This window comes from Myxocyprinus asiaticus, chromosome 28 (assembly GCF_019703515.2).
Source record: "Myxocyprinus asiaticus isolate MX2 ecotype Aquarium Trade chromosome 28, UBuf_Myxa_2, whole genome shotgun sequence".
Taxonomy (NCBI): domain Eukaryota; kingdom Metazoa; phylum Chordata; class Actinopteri; order Cypriniformes; family Catostomidae; genus Myxocyprinus; species Myxocyprinus asiaticus.
The window spans coordinates 17,120,522-17,134,676 of record NC_059371.1 but is presented as its reverse complement, the minus strand read 5'-3'; the positions used below and the strand labels follow the sequence as shown (position 1 = coordinate 17,134,676).

At 38.4% G+C, this 14,155-nt stretch overlaps 1 protein-coding gene across 1 annotated transcript; it reads left to right on the top strand.

Annotated features, from left to right (window-relative positions):
* The first annotated feature begins 516 nt into the window (after positions 1-516).
* LOC127419406 (tripartite motif-containing protein 54-like) lies at positions 517-13,846 on the top strand. Its single transcript, XM_051660761.1, has 9 exons — positions 517-1,301; positions 4,623-4,771; positions 5,669-5,837; positions 5,919-6,014; positions 11,290-11,523; positions 11,616-11,638; positions 11,921-12,045; positions 12,153-12,400; positions 12,841-13,846. The coding sequence occupies exons 1-9, from the start codon at positions 1,137-1,139 to the stop codon at positions 12,925-12,927; spliced, it is 1,296 nt and encodes a 431-aa protein (XP_051516721.1). The 5' UTR covers positions 517-1,136; the 3' UTR covers positions 12,928-13,846.
* The last annotated feature ends 309 nt before the right edge of the window (positions 13,847-14,155 follow it).

Genomic DNA, 14,155 nt, shown 5'->3' with positions numbered 1-14,155 from the left:
TTTCACAGAAGAAAAAGTAATATGGCTTTGGAACAGTGAGGAGGAAATAATGACACATTTCATTACTGGGTGAACTGTCCTCCCTTTATGTTAAATTATAGTTAATATGTTAGAATCTCAGTTAAAAGTCAAAGAATTTTTTTTTTTTTTTTTTGTAAATACGTGCAAGCAAAAAGAAAAGGGCTTTTATTTTAATAAAACAGATGAAATTCATGTATTATTTGAGTTGTAAGGTTGTTTTAATAGGTTTTTTCAGTCGTTTAAGGGTTTGTTGACATTATCGTCATGGCAACAAAGTTGTATAATTGGCTATAAATTTACACAGAAAAGGTTAGGAAGTGATTTAATCACACTAAAATCATATTAACGCATATTGTTTTTGTCTTGTGGCTATACTTTTGAAACAGTGAGTATGTTAACATTTACAGATTGGCCCCCATTCACTCCCATTGTGCCTCACCATAACCCAGAATCTTTGTTTTTTTTAATTTTATTTTTATTTTTATTTTTTTTATAAAGAAAAGCAGGGGCAAGACAATTAAATTTGAGTGGTAATCAATATTATACCACAAATTCTGTCGATTGAGCTTACCTTGTATTGAATGGAACATTCCTTTAAGTCTGATTAGTGAACTACTTTATATCCCTGCACACTCATGAATACATGCTTTGCATCTAAAGATTTCACTGAAGTAATTATTTGCTCCAATACTGTGGCTGAATGAAGACTGTAGACATGAATTATTGGAGTAATTGGAGATCAGCATTCCACTGGCTGCCCAGTATGGGTACAGCAGATAAAGAGGGGGGGAGCCAGCAAGAAACCGAACACCTTCCGCCCTCTAGCACATGCACACATATTTCCAGTTGCAAAGCAACACAGTTTCCAAGGCCCCATTGCCCTGTTCAAGCACAGGGGCAGAACAAATATCCTCTAACTGTGCCTCGAGAGAGATTGAAAATTCACATGTTAAAAGTAGGCAAAGAGAACAGCACAGACACATGAAGACTGAGAACATAGACAGAATTCATACAAACTCTAGTGTCATTTCAGCTCAGTGTCATTAACAGGGAGGTTTGCTGTACTAACTTTCTTAGTTTTCTAGTGAGTGTAGGGTCAGTGGGGGCACACGATCATGTCTCTTCCACTGGATATATGCTCTAACAATGGAGACACCTCGCTGGGCACTCTGGAGAAACAACTCATCTGCCCCATCTGTGAGGAGGTCTTCACGAAACCAGTTGTCATTCTGCCCTGCCTGCACAACCTTTGCCGCAAGTGTGCAAATGAACTGTACCAGGTATGTGTGTGTTGAAGTTTTTGTTCCTAATCACTTGGCACTTAGAGGAAGATGGAGGCTATGTAAAACAAACAAATAAATATATCAACATTATTTATATATATAGTATATATACTGTATATATTTATTACACGGCTCTCTGGAATACTTGATTCTGATTGGTCAGTGGTGCCATCCAGTGGTCAGATATTGCTCTGTAACAACCGTACATCTGGGGATTTAGATGTATCAGACCGCTCATCCGGGTTCTGCGAGCCATCTCTCCCACTTCTCGCATCACTGTGCGATCTCTACAAGTAAGCTAATAAAATAATTTAAATTCAAATCAATGTTTCATGTGCATTTATTTATTTATTTATTTGGCAAGTAGTCTTGTAATAGGCTGAATAATGAGGAGTCATTTTTTACAAAGTAAACACCAACAGAACTCCAGCGCAAACTGGAGGTGGATTTCAGCTGTTCAGCTATTTATTTCTTCTCACATAATTACATAATTTCAGTGCATATCAATGTTTCATGTCCATTTATTTATTTATTTGGCAAGTAGTCTAGGCTTGAATATTGAGGAGTCAGACGGTAATTGTTTACAAAGTAAACACCAACAGGTGGATTCCAACTGTTCAACAATTTCTTTCCTCTCAAATTACATAATTTCAATGCAAATCAATATTTTATGTCCGTTTATTTGGTTAGTAGCTATGTAATAAGCAGGATAATGTACATTCAGTCGGTTGTTATCGCAAAATAAACCCCTTCAGGGTGATACAAGATCGATCGCCCTGTCAGGGTTAATTGTGCGATAACAACCGTCTGACTGCACATTATCCCTTACATAAAACATAATTTGATTAGATTAACTTGGTAGGGGATTGGGTGCCCTCACAATGATGTCAATTATTATTTTTCTTTATTGGTGGTTGGTTTCTATAATACAAATAAACAGAATAGAGTAATTACTAATAAATCACCATTGAAAACAAACAAGAATAACGATCATGATCATGATCATAAATCATAATGGAAACAAAGCAAATTTTATCCATGTACACAACAATTGTCAACTTGTCCTGCCCAATAACTACCACAGCTATGGGTAGTGAACTGCTTAGAAATACAGAGGATGTTAATCAATCATTGATCAGGATTCATTTAACTAGGCAAAACTAAAAGTAAATAATAGAAAAACACATTAAACCAATTAAAAAAGGTGTGGCCCTATTGCAACAAGACCAAAAAATGTAAATACCAGTGCTGATTTTCTGCAAGTTTGAATAAACAGGTTGTAACATGTTTATAAGCACTTACTTGCTCTTTCAGGTCTTCAGTAAGCTGATGAATTCTCAAAATAGCGTCTGTGCATTTGATACACGGACGGATCATCTGCACATGAGGTGGCATTTTCCTAAAGTAATATCTCAATGTGTTGTGAGACCCTCTCACAATCAGCAGCATCACAAGCTATCCAAACATTCTTTAAATCTTTGCTGTATACTTTTATATCAAGTGGATGGTCAACATCACGTGCCAATACTGTTTGTTGGGGTGCTTGTATATCTGGGTACACAAAACAAAAATCCACATGAAATCACTGGTAACACTTTACAATAATGGATTAGCATTTAGTAATATTGGATAATATTTATTCATAAAAATATTATAGTTCATGTTGCATTGTTCATAGTTCGTAATGCATTAACAAATGTTAACAAATACAACTTACAATTTTTTAAATCGTCTTAGTTTACAGTATGTTGAAATGAACATTAATTCATTTTTTAATTAAATTAATGTTAACAAATACAACCTTATTGTAAAGTGTTACCAAATCACTCACATTTTTAAAGCCATGAAAGTATTAACTGCATAGTTAAGCAACCATGAAGAGTTGACAATCACAACATTTCACTAGCAGTCTGCTGTTCTAACATGTGGAATCCCAACAGGTGTGGGGATTTCAAATGCTTAAACTCAATCCACCGTCTGAATTCTGAGGTATAAATATAGTTGATGGCCTACATTTGATGCATTTGAGCTGTCAGGGGTTTAGCACACATGGAAAAGACAATTGGCATGAGTTTGAGTTTGGTAAGAGGTAAGAGTTTGCGGAATTCTCCTTCTCCTCTGCACCTAAATGAACTTTGATACCTCTACAGTTTTCTCTTATGACCCCTCTGCATATATGTCAAGTGGCTAATTTATTTTCACAGGTCAAAAAATTGAGGCCCCAATGCCCTCTATAATTGTACCTCTTCATCTACGTGCTTGTCTTATCGTTTGCAAAGCATATCACATCTCAATTAACAGATAGCTATGTGTATCATTTTTAGCATTAGGCCTTTAAGTAAATTAAGAAGGTGGTGCTAAAATTTCACGGTAGAAGTTGAGGATGCTATTCCTTCCAGTTTGGACACATCCAGTTGAAGAATGAATGCAATTCAACTTATAAAATCCAAGCTATGAAACAAAGCAGCGGCATAAATACGCTTCCTGAGTCTTGAGGAATATCTGACTGTGCACCAGAGGTATGTTAATGGTAATTCTGTAAATAAACCATTCCCATCACTCTGTAGGAGACCAGGAGATTGTAATGAGCCAGCATTGGTGCTTTGATTCCCATTCGACCCACAAGCCTCAGCAGCTGAGAGCTATTATTGAGTATGACTATTTTAGGAGACCAGATGAAATCAGTCTCAAACTCTTTTCTTTGTAAACTCTGTGTCATCTCATTCCCTTGGCAAGTGTTAATTGTGTTGAAGTCAAATACATGTTTATAGGCTATGTGAAATCTGTCCTTACACTGTTAAAACATGCTACAGTATCCCTTTACAGAAGTCCATGATGGTTACACCTGTTCCAAACACCAATGCTAAAATGACATACAGTACCCACAGGACAAGGTACAGATACTGTACTGTATATGAAACATGTTCACCCTTCGTGACAGAAACTCTCAGATTCAGAACAATTAGATAGTCTATCCTACCCTGGGAAAGTGTGTCTTCAGAGAGGCAAAAGAAAGTCTAACAAATGTATGCTCTTAAAACATTTTCCAAACGTTACATTGTGGTTGTGGGAATGTGAAAATGTGAGAATTGTTTTTGTGAATATAACATTCCTAAAAATAAAAACATTTTTTGAAAACTTAATTTGGCAACTTTATCAGTTTTATCATCAGTACAAAAATACAAAAAAAAAAAAAATCTAGTGTTAAAGGAGGACATACAAACAATGTTGAGAAAGAGATTTAAATTGTTAGTCTACATACCTAATCACAAATACTGTTGGCAGCTTGAAGAACAGCATGCTGAGTAAGATGTGCAGCCATCTCTCTTCCAGATTGGAGTTGGAGGACGCTTTCGCTGCCCTACCTGTCGGCGTGAAGTTGCCTTGGACCGTCATGGAGTTTATGGACTGCAGCGCAATTTACTTGTGGAGAACATTATTGATGCTTACAAACAAGATTCTGCAAGGTCAGATCAAGAGAGTGTTAAATGACAAAATTGTTATCCTTCCACTAACATTTGCAACAATTAATCTCCTTTGTTTATATTCAGCTGTTATGGTAGCTTAATGATTAAAGATTTGGGTTGTTAAGGATACAGTTTCCATCTCAACTAGGGGTGAAACAGAACTGGAGAGTTTGTAGTGCCAATCCACTTAAATGTACATTGTACAGTATGTTGCTTGGGGGAAAAAATTATTCGCAACTGTGGACCCATTAACAAATATAAATTACCAAGTTTCAACCATGCAACAATATGTGGTGCAAGCTGATAGGTCTTTGAACTTGGTATCTGTTAGCCAATTAGCTCATACACATGAGACATGTTAAACCAATCGGCTTCCATGGTGTAAGATGATTGGTAAGTTGACATGTAATTGGGTAGCCAATCAACTTGCATCTCACTCCTTGTCTAACCATTTAAAAAGCCAGTTAACCTCTGAAACCCACCTCCACTCCAGCTCCACGGTTTAGATCTGCTACATGGGGATTGTTTGTGATGTCTGTTTGTGCACCATCATGTCATGCATGCTCGATGCAGCATGTATTGCATTTGTCTAATTGTGCAGCAGCAGCAGCATCATGTCCATATGCTAACCCTGTATGTATGTGTATTTCTCTGTACTTGCTCTGCAGCAGCAGCAGTGTAGCAGATCTAGTCTGCCAATATCCTGTCAATTTTTCATACCACCATTTTAACCATGCTAAATCTTTCCAAGAGTTGTCATAACTGAACTAAATTGACAACAAAACTAAGCTGTTGGAATTTGGCATAATGTTTTGGAGGACTGAACAGTTTGTCTGGGTTTAAAAAGTTGGTTGTGAATTTAATAAGATGTTCTTTGCTGTAAATCAATGTGTCTAGGCCCCCACCAAAGCCTCTTGCACAGCTTACCTGTGAGGAGCATGATGATGAGAAGCTCAATATTTATTGCATCACATGTCAGGTGCCCACCTGCTCGCTGTGTAAGGTGTTTGGGGCACACAAGTCCTGCCAAGTAACTCCCCTACCTGACATCTACCAGCAGCAGAAGGTAAAAGCTTTTACATCTTCGCATCTTACTACTATTCAGAGGACTATTATATTTATTTAACTTTTTTTTATGTCTTTGTAGGCTGAACTCAGTGACAGAGTCGCTTCCTTGGTTTCCACAAATGACCGTGTCCAAGCTTTTGTCAATGAACTAGAGGCAATGTGTAGGAATATAGAGGTATGGAGGATTACTTTTACATCTTACACAAAGAAACATCAAAACGTCATCATGTAATGCAGTGTTTGTAATGCTTCTGAGTTGTCTAGAAGCCCAATCTAGGTGTTATTGGAAAATGAAATCAAAGAATCATAGCTTTACAATGATGTGTAACATTTCCTCTTCTATAGATGGGAACCTATTTTGCCGTTGATTTATCATCCTTTTTCTACCGGACTTCATATTTTGTTCTAAAACATTTTGACACAACAGTGGATTATTCAACCAAGCAAGCTAACAAACAAGTAAATAAGTAATTTCTTTAACTTATTTTAAAGCTAACAATCAAGATTTTATATATATTTTGAGGCCATTTGGGGCTTACAGATCAGTGGTCAGCACAGAAAAAAGGCATTTTCATTTTATGCCTTACCGAAATAAACAGCATGATCTCATGAATACGTTTTTGCAATTCAAAATTTACGTGCTGTATAACACGTTTGACTGCAGGTCTCCAGTGAAATGTCCTGCTGTGGGCGCCAAAAGTGAGTAAAATGTTGTCATATTCAGACAAGTTTTTAAGGTGTATTTTGGATGGGTGTTTTTAAAACATATCTCTCTAACCTAAAACTTTTGCCTAAACCTAATCATTAGTGTCACGGTTTTCAGCAGAGGCAGGACCCAAATGCAGAGTGAAAAAACAAAAGGTTTTATTAATTCAAAAAATAAACACAGGCAAAAACTCAAACTACCCTGAAGGGGAAAAAATAAGATTCAGAGTGGTAAACACAAGGATGGGCTGGGCTGGTTAAAGAAGGAAAACACAGGGCCGACAGACAGGAACAAGACGAATTGGCACTGGACACATGAGGAGATTAAAATAGGCTTGTAGGGCAAGTAAGGCAAATAAACGAATAATGGGCAAACAAGGAGACGGGTATGACAGAGGACTGAGAGACATGAGGCAAAACAGAAACAAAACAAAACAAAACCACGTGCTCACACAAGAAACAAACACCCGAATGGCATGAGTGCACATCGACAAGACAATAAGGCAATATGTGCCCATGCCAGCCGACAGATAAGACGAGAGAACGCATGGCAACGGCAACAAAGAAATGCCATACATTCTCACTCAAGACAAAGCCTGACCGTACATCGCGAGGCAAACACGACGTGATGCACGCAACAGGCGACAACACGAGACAAGACACCTGTGCGAGAGTTCGGCCAAAAATAAACCCGACCGAAGTGACCGAACCTCAGCACAACGTGAAGACAGATCATGACCCAGCATGCAGCGCAAAGCAAGTGCAATGTGAAGCACGTCCGCATTCGTGAGAGATAGACACAAATGATTGACGTGAGTGCATGCCTCCAAGATGACATAAGCACAATGCACTCAAAAAACAAGACATGGAGCATGAGTGTCCGGACCCCAAAACCGAAACAGAACTAGACAGGGAGATCAGGATCCAGACACCATGCTCCGTACATGAAACACAAGAATGGTCGAACCATAGTGTCACGACCCCATCACAAGAAAACCCAGGATTGTGACATAACAAAGACAAAAAAAGAAACACAAAACAAACATAGAACAATGATGCCACGATCCTGTCACACAAAAACCAAGATTGACAGAGTGACAGGATCATGACATTACCCCCCTCAAAGGGACACTTCCTGGCATCCCAAGACCAAGGGGAACTGGACAGGCTTGTCAACAGCCACGGGGAACTGGACAGGCTCGTCGGTAGTATCAGGGAACTGGACAGACTCAATGACCACAGGGAACGGGACAGGCTCGTCGACGGCCACAATGGTCGGGAGTGCTGGCAATGACTGGGGAATGGCCTCCGTGGCCATGAGCGCTGGCAGCAACTGAGGAATGGCTTCCAGGGCCGTGGACGCTAATATGGGCAGGGGATCGGCCTCCATGGCCGTGAACACTGACATGGGCAGGGGATTAGCCTCCGTGGATGTGAACGCTGGCAGTGGCAAGGGAACGGCCTCTGTGGCCGTGGACAATGACAATGGTAGGAGAACAGCCTCCATGGCCGTGGACGCTGATAGGGGCAGGGGAACGGCCTCTGTGGCCATGGATGCTGACAGGAGCAGGGGAATGGCCTCCGTGGCCATGGACGCTGACAGCAGCGAGAGAACGGCCTCCATGGCCATGGATTCTGGCAGATGTAGGGGAACGTCCTACGTGACTGTGAGGGCTGGCAGTGACTGGGGACTGGCTTCCGTGTCCGTGAGCACTGACAGTGACTGGAGAGCAGGGGCCCTTCTCATCCTCCTCATCCGGATGGTCAGAAGCACTGCCACGGGCTCCTCTGCCTCCTGGCAGTCGGCAGTAGGCTCCTCCACCTCCTGCCGGTCAGCTGCGGTGGGCTCAGACAATGGGCTGGGCCTCTTCCTTCTCCTCTTCTTATGAGGTGTACCCTTGAGTTGGGATGAAGATTGGAAGCTTTTCTAGGCACAGGCAGTGATAAACTCCTCCCATTTCATGGCTAGCCTGACTGCCCCAAGAAAATTTTGACTCCTATGACTTTGTAATGTTACGTGTCAGCTTGAGTTCATGGCTGGACTTGAACCAAAGTCCTCCAACTCAAGAGTGCAACGCCCTATCAGGTGATCTACCATGTAAGCTATTTATGTTGGAATAAGTGTATATATGCAGGTGGGTCTGTAATATAAGCATTCAAATGTATCGTTTTTCAAGAGATACGTTAGAGTAAAAGTATGTTGATATCATAAAATAGCAGGGACTGAGAAAAAGAGAGAATAATATGCATTTTTAAAGTCATAATCAGCTATTTAAGTCATAATTTGAGTGAAAGTGAATAAAACACACAGCTGTTCTTGCACCTCTAGAGTTCATTTCACCTGAAAACTGCAGGGAATTGTACCTGGAGACATGTATCACAAGTTTAGCAAAAATGTATATAGAGTCATGTTTTCACTATGAGACTAGTTTGGAAATAAAATAAAAAGTTTGTGATATTTTTTGAAAATAATTCAAACTGTGGTATTATGGCAACAAAATAAACTATTCAGTCACCATCCTGAGAATGAGAGCTTTTGTTTGATATATGATTTATCTGTTTAAGTGCTACTTGAAGGACTGGTCTATTCATTTTTAAATTTCTACAACATAACCTCTAGGTGGGGCCAATTTGCGACATAAAGGCCTTATTTTGTTATTTTTTGTTACTAAATGCAGAAGTGATGGATTTCTCTGAAAAGTTCAGATTCTAAATTTTCCACATATGCTCAGGGGCGGATTATGACTAGCAAGGGCCCCGGGGCCAATTTTCTTTTAAGGCCTGAATGATGGGGTGTGTTCCATTCAGAAGTGATCATCCCTACACTGTTTCCTTCAAAGACTTTACCCTCCATTGTGAGAGCTTCGCATGGCTGAAAGGTCTGAGGCTCAAAAAAAGTGGTCATTTGGTCAATTTTTTGGGGAATTCTGTTTGGAACAACCCTACAGCTTGGCTACCATTATTATTCTTCCATCAAAAAGCCCTGCTAAGGCATCATTTAAGCCTTTTCAAAGTGTCCAAAAATCTTTTAAACTACATTACATTGACAGAATGTTTAAATGAGCTACAAGTCTGTTTTGGAATGTTTGTGATTTCAAACTTCAGATATCAAAACTTACACACAAGCCCCTTAATCCGCTTTAAGATGCTTTCTTCCTTCCTTCTATCTTTCTGTAAAACCTGTAAACATTTCTAACTTCAAGCATTTACAACTATTTTAAACTTTCAGACAAGGTTTTGTCAGACCAACATTATAGTTTGTCTTAACAAACTTTACGTATCTAGTTTAATCAGTAGTTTTGAACCACACAAAGTAAAATATCAATATTTTCTTTTTCCCAACCACCTAAGCCAAGTTATTTTTTGTAATGTAGGGCAAACATGCAGGTAAAGCAATGAATAGTATAATAAATGTTTTTGTCTGACAGCCCTGTTATACAAAGAATAAAGCTTAACCGTATAAAGCCTATATGAAATAATAGTCAGCAAATTAGATTTTTTTTAAACCTATTTTTCTACAAAATAATGAAATTTTAAGCACATGTTGCTTAAATTCAATAAATACTCATTTTGAAATATCAGTAGCAAAATAAACATTATTGTTAATTTTACTTCAAAATCAGCAAAGATTTCACATAAAAAAGATGAGTGCATCAAAACATGAAGGTAGCTATTTTGGAAAATTATATAACAGTTCTACTTCCAGTACAGCATGAAAACTTTCACCAGGAGACAGTAGACATCTCATACACATCATGATGATGATGTAGATGTTTTAGAAAGTCATGTATCAAATATGAAACGTGCACCTCCTCACGCAGGAGCAGAGTTTAAGAGGATACAAGTTAAGCTCAATCGACAGCATTAGTGGCATAATGCTAATTACCAAAAAAAAAAAAAAAATTCTATGTTTCCCTATATTTCTTAAAATAAATAAATAAATAAAAAAATCTGGGTAACATTGAGTCACTCACATGAAAGTGTAATCGGTAAACATTAAAATACTCACTGTTTCAAAGGTATAACCACAAAAAATAAACAATATGCATGTTAAAATAATTTTTGTGATAAATTTGCTTACTAACCTTTTCTGTGTAAAGTTTTATTCAATTTTACAGCTCAAATAATACACGTTTTAAAAGAACTATTAATGTGAATTACGTGCTTTTTATAAAATTATAAGCTTCACATTTCTGCCATTAAACCCTCCAAAAATCGGCCCCATTCACTTCCATTGTAAGTGACTCACTGTAACGTCGATTTTTTTTTTTTTAAAGAAACAGAGACGAGTCGAAATAATTTTTTGTGGGATTCAACATTGACACAAATGCTAGTGAATGAGCTTAACTTGTGTTGAACTCCAAATATTCCTTAAATGGTATTTATTTGTTTCTATTACAGACATATGTACTGTACTGATTCCTAATGGTATCCACTAGACATAACATACCACCTTTTGATGTCAAAATGTAAACAGGCATAGGCACAACACTTGACACATTGTACGTATAAGCTGGTAAGAATGGCGGTAAAGCGTTTCCATGCGAAATCAGGGCAAAAATCAAAACCTGCTGATCAGTTTATGCTTAAACTGTTTATAAACTTACCCTGATAAAGGAAAATCATTTAAGACATTTACATGACAACACACATTTTAAGACTGTGCATGTAAATGCGTTCACTTGAAGTAGCGCATGGTTAGTCAAACAGATTATGCTGTAATACATTCATTGTTCCCCGAACAGGAGAATAGCAGGATCCAGAAGCAGATTCTGTGTGAGAAGTTTGATCGCATGAGTGCCATTCTGGAGGAACGTCGAAAGATCATGACCCAGCAAATTACTTCTGAGCAGGAAGAAAAGACTGGCTGGGCCCAATCTTTAGTGCAGTCCTATAGTGGGCATGTAGAAACAAACTCAAAGTTAGGACAGGCTGCCATGAATGCAATGGAAGAGTCAGAGATGGCTGCTTTTGTACAGGTATCATAACCTTTGTTTGGGGCTCTCTGGGAATCTTATTTTGAATGTCAAACATGCCAATGTTTGATATTTTTATTATCTCTCCCTCATAGACCTCAAAAGATCTTATTGAGAAGTAAGTGACTCATATTTACAATTTCAGCCAATGTTTCTCTAATTTTTCACAACTGTTTACAATTTCACAATTTTCATGCCCAAACAGCATTTTAAGGCTTCCACTTAATATTGCCTAATTCATTCAAAATCATATTTTAAATACACTTGAACAAACTAACTGACTTATTTAGTAACTTAAAGTATGGGCAACGATTAATTGCAGATGTATCATTGTGGAAGAAGCATTTAATGGTCCTAACTTTCATCTTACTATCATTAGTATATTTCCTTTTCTGTGAAGGGTTGGTAAAGCATCTAGTTGCTTCACTCTGGAGACCATAGAGCCTGGCTTTGAGGAGATGGATCATTACAAGGTGAATTTTGATGCAGAGGAAAGAGTGCTCTTCCAGCTGGATTTCATGAACAGTGAGCATCAGAGACTAAACAGATTAGCCTTTTGGAGCAAGCTATTATATGCTGTTGTTTTTACAACCTGAGCCAGAATCCTCAGACTAATTCTGGTAACCTTACAGTTGAACAGGAAGTGGAGGACACACCTGATGAGCCAGAGTCAGAACCGGAGCCTGAACCTGAGTTTGAACCTGAACCACTGTCTAACCCAGAACCTGACTCTGAACCAGATCAGGATCTCAAATCAGAGGGCTCTGAGATGAAGAGCCCCATGCCAGAGACAATGGAAGATACTCTGGCACGAGCAAAGAGTTGTGCAGACATCAGAACGGAGGCTGTATGTGAGAAGAATGGTTTAAGCACTCAGCAGGTACACTCATTGTCTTTCGATATATACATTGTCAATCTCTAATGTTATTTAATGGCTATGTTTATTGTCACGTCTCACTTGCTTTGAGTTTTTGTCAACCTTTGGGCAACACTTCATTGGTTTCAGGGCGGTTCGCCAGAATTATGGCTTACATTTTTGGACTTTACATGAACACTCGAAATTATAATCAGATCATAAATGTCCGCACATGTAAGAGCATCCAGTGTGGTTCGTATAATGTGCTTTGTGAATGCGAGTTTGTTGACAGGAATTTTCCACCTTATTTCGCCATTGAACAAGAACATCTGAAGTCATGTGATAAACCGAACGCATCAACTAGTAACAGACATAATTGACTAGTGCATTGGTTGGTGCAAACCCTAACTACTATTGAAATATAATTTTTGCTTTTCTCCATCTTTGCTTCCATCTTTTTTCAGACCGTCACCCTCCTCCTTTACTTCCTGTGCTTCCTGGTTATCCTACAGCGAATATGGGGAAGCATTCAGTGCATTATTTGTATATAGCGGAGATGTTGAGGCACAGTCACCAGGTACCTGCAGCCTAATAATGCTGAACCAGTGTTATTAGCATCCAACTTTGTATTTCTGTACTGATTCTGCACTTTACCAATCCATCTTTCATTTCCTTTATTCCTTGATAGTAACATATAGCTTCTGCAGAGCATTTTGAGTGTATGTGAAATGCAGCATTACTAAGGATTCATGTTGAAATGGATGACAATTTAAAATAGATTGGAATTGGTGACATGTCTTTGTTTCATGCATGAGAATCTATCCCACGAAAGCTTGAAAAGAGCTTGAAAGAAAGAAAGAATGGAAGAGAAAGAAAGAAAGAAAGAGAAAAAAGAAAGAAAGAAAGAAAGAAAGATGTTTCACCCATGTAAACCCCCCACACCAACAGAGAAGCAAATTTGGCCAGAGCTCCATTATTAAGGTTTTATTTAGGAATGTCTCTGTCCTTATAATGATGAGTCTACCAAATTTCTGCAGACTGCCACACCTGTGAGCTCTGCACTGGAAGGACTGAGCCCTCCAGTGGTCACCAGTGAGCAGATTCATTTAAGCTTCTCCTTCTCCGGGCTCAATGCTCTTGTCACAAAGAAGTGCTCAAAGTTCAAAGCTCTATTAGCCAGAATGGAGCACTGTGGACTATCTTCTCGATTTGGTTCTTGACGCTTCCCTGTGTTGCAGTAATCTATTAAAATGAGAGGTTGTGCAAATTGTTGTGGAAATGCACTAATGAATATGTCTACTATTTTGATAGCTATATATGGCAGAAATAGCTATATAAGGCAGAAGTAGGATGGGTAGGATGGTAGTATGCCCTTCTGAACTCATCCATTGACTTGACACTTTCAGATGTGGTTGTCATTTAAGTGTAATGAAAATGTTTACAGTGTTGCATTCAATAAAATGTTCTTCTCAGCTGTTCTTCTCTCACTTTATCTTTTTTTCTGTGTTTGTGTCTATTTCAAATCCAATCACTTTAATGTCACTTTATCATGTACACAAGTTTGGGCATATGCGGTCTACACATTGCAATATACTGTGTGTGTGTATATATATATATATATATATATATATATATATATATATATATATATATATATATATATATATATATATAAGAAAGCAGTTTGTTGCGCGTTGCTCATGTATCGATCTGCTAGGTTTATCTTTCAATCAACATAAAACAGTGGGCCACGCATCGTGTTTTTCTCGGCTATTTCTG